The sequence below is a fragment of the Sphaeroforma arctica genome, assembly GCF_001186125.1.
Source record: "Sphaeroforma arctica JP610 unplaced genomic scaffold supercont1.2730, whole genome shotgun sequence".
NCBI classification, from domain to species: Eukaryota; class Ichthyosporea; order Ichthyophonida; genus Sphaeroforma; species Sphaeroforma arctica.
Genome location: NW_014037828.1, coordinates 1,746 through 3,988, shown reverse-complemented (window position 1 = coordinate 3,988; position 2,243 = coordinate 1,746). Strand labels below are relative to the sequence as shown.

At 43.9% G+C, this 2,243-nt stretch overlaps 1 protein-coding gene across 1 annotated transcript; it reads right to left on the bottom strand.

Annotated features, from left to right (window-relative positions):
- Nucleotides 1-1,257: 1,257 nt before the first annotated feature.
- Nucleotides 1,258-1,779, bottom strand: SARC_12933 (hypothetical protein; the record flags this gene model as incomplete). Its single annotated transcript, XM_014292952.1, has 2 exons — nucleotides 1,258-1,448; nucleotides 1,698-1,779. The coding sequence occupies 2 exons, from the start codon at nucleotides 1,777-1,779 to the stop codon at nucleotides 1,258-1,260; spliced, it is 273 nt and encodes a 90-aa protein (XP_014148427.1).
- Between the last annotated feature and the right edge of the window lie 464 nt (nucleotides 1,780-2,243).

Sequence of the window (2,243 nt, the reverse complement as noted above, 5' to 3'; positions counted from 1 at the left end):
AGTACATACGATACACATCAGATAGAAATGATATTACCTATCATAGACACATGGCTACGCGCGCGCACTTGCAGAGATACATACGTGATGCAGGAATCAGTGCGTACAGGCGTATCTGCCTATACTTCTAATGGATGAAACGGATTACTTACGCAAACTCTGGGCATCGTTTAATTGGGCTTCGGAGCTATACAACCCCAGCTACTACGTGAAGGTCAACAGAGAACACACTGATATATGAACATGGTGCCTACATGATAAGTGTATATTTATATGAACGTTGACACATACTTATCATCATAGCTCCTTCACAAAAACATATTCGGGGTTCTAACATAATTTTCTCAATATGTATGCATATATATATATATATATATATATGCATACATACATAAATACATACATAATATATACATACACACACACACAACACACACACTATATATATATATATATATATATATATATATATACATACATACATACATGCATATATACATACATACATGCATATATACACACACACACAAATACACACATTCATACATGCATGCATCCATGCACACACACACACATACATACGTACTTATATAAATATATCCTTGTGAGGGTGACGGCTAAATACATAAGAACCAAAAGAAGTTCTCATTCTCAACACGTCACACACCATGTAAGGTACAATAACAATGCCACATAGTGTTTAGTGCATAGACGCACACCAACATAACAAGCGGAGTGTGGGCCGTGGCAGATGATTGTAGCGAGTCGGATGCTTCGTTTGTGGTATTTGGTTCGTTGGCTGTTGTGTGTGTGTGTGTGTGTGCGCGCGTGTGTGTGTGGGTGTGGGTGTGGGTGTGTGATGGTCTGTAGATGGTGCATGCAGTGTAATCTTCGTCCACAGCGGGTGTTGGACTACTAGAGCGAGTTGTGTGGGTAAACAAACTAATAGAGCCCGGGAACACATACGACCCCTGTAGGTAGGTAGGCTGCGAAGCGCAAACACGCCCGTACTTCCACTTTCACAACCCATTGAAATCAACAATGAGATTGTCGTACCGTGTGAACTCGCATAAACCTTGCAGGTACACAGACACAGCTTATACCCAAGCACAAGCACCAACACCAACACTAGCACAAACACGAACACTAGCACAAACTCAGCGCTAGAGGCACCCGACTCTCAGACACACACACCCGGAACAATCAGGTACAGACGAACGAAGGGCGTGTGACGTGCACACCACAGACGTCTAACGTCTAATCTCTATCATGAGTAACTTCACGTACCGTTATGGTGAAACCGAACCGCTTCTTGGACTGGGCTTCGATGTGGCAGCCGAACAGCTTGAGGTGGACGTAGGGCGTGCTCGTGGGACCTGTAGACAGGCGCAACTCGCCGTTGACAATGGCACAGTACACCAGCCGCCACCTTTTAAAGAACTTGCTGCCTGTGAGTGAGGTATGAGTAGGTAGATTTGGTTTGCAGGTAGGTGTAGGCGTAGAGTGAGACACTCAGGAGTATGTATATAGGTGGGGCGAGTCTGTTTAATAGGAGTGTACATACGAATCGGAAACTATTAGATGGTTAAGACACACAACAGTTGAACATCAACATGAGAATCGATAAATCATACACATCTATTATATTTCGTGAGAAGGGAGAGGACATTAATGGTCAGTTATAACCACTAACATACCTTGACGATGCAAAATTAATCCATTCTCCGTAAGCGGAATTGCACTTTCTCCCGTTTCTGCGCTCCAGTCACCTGCCGACATATAAAGAGAGGGGTCCAACAAAGCGAACTGTGAATCTCAGCGCAACGACGCACAAGCCTCGCCCAAAGTGTGTAGTGTATTCAGATGGACAAGACACACCACACTCAATCAAGCCTATGAGATGGTGATACACGCACAACGCAACAGCCTACATGCATAATATGCACACCACACACACACACACACACACACACACACATATATATATATAAATCGCATATATACACATACACGCACACACGCAGAATGCAAAAGCCTACATGCACAACCAATGTATCGAACTGATTCTTTACAGCAAGCATCGAAGCAGTTGCGAGTATTGGTTGTGTTATGAAAAGAACCATGCGCTTAGGTCACACGACCACAGCGATATATACACGTCACAGCATAAAGCCCCCTCTGAGTCAGTTACAGATGTCTGGCACCAGAATGGAGTTTGCCAAAGCCGAGTGCACGTGTTTGTA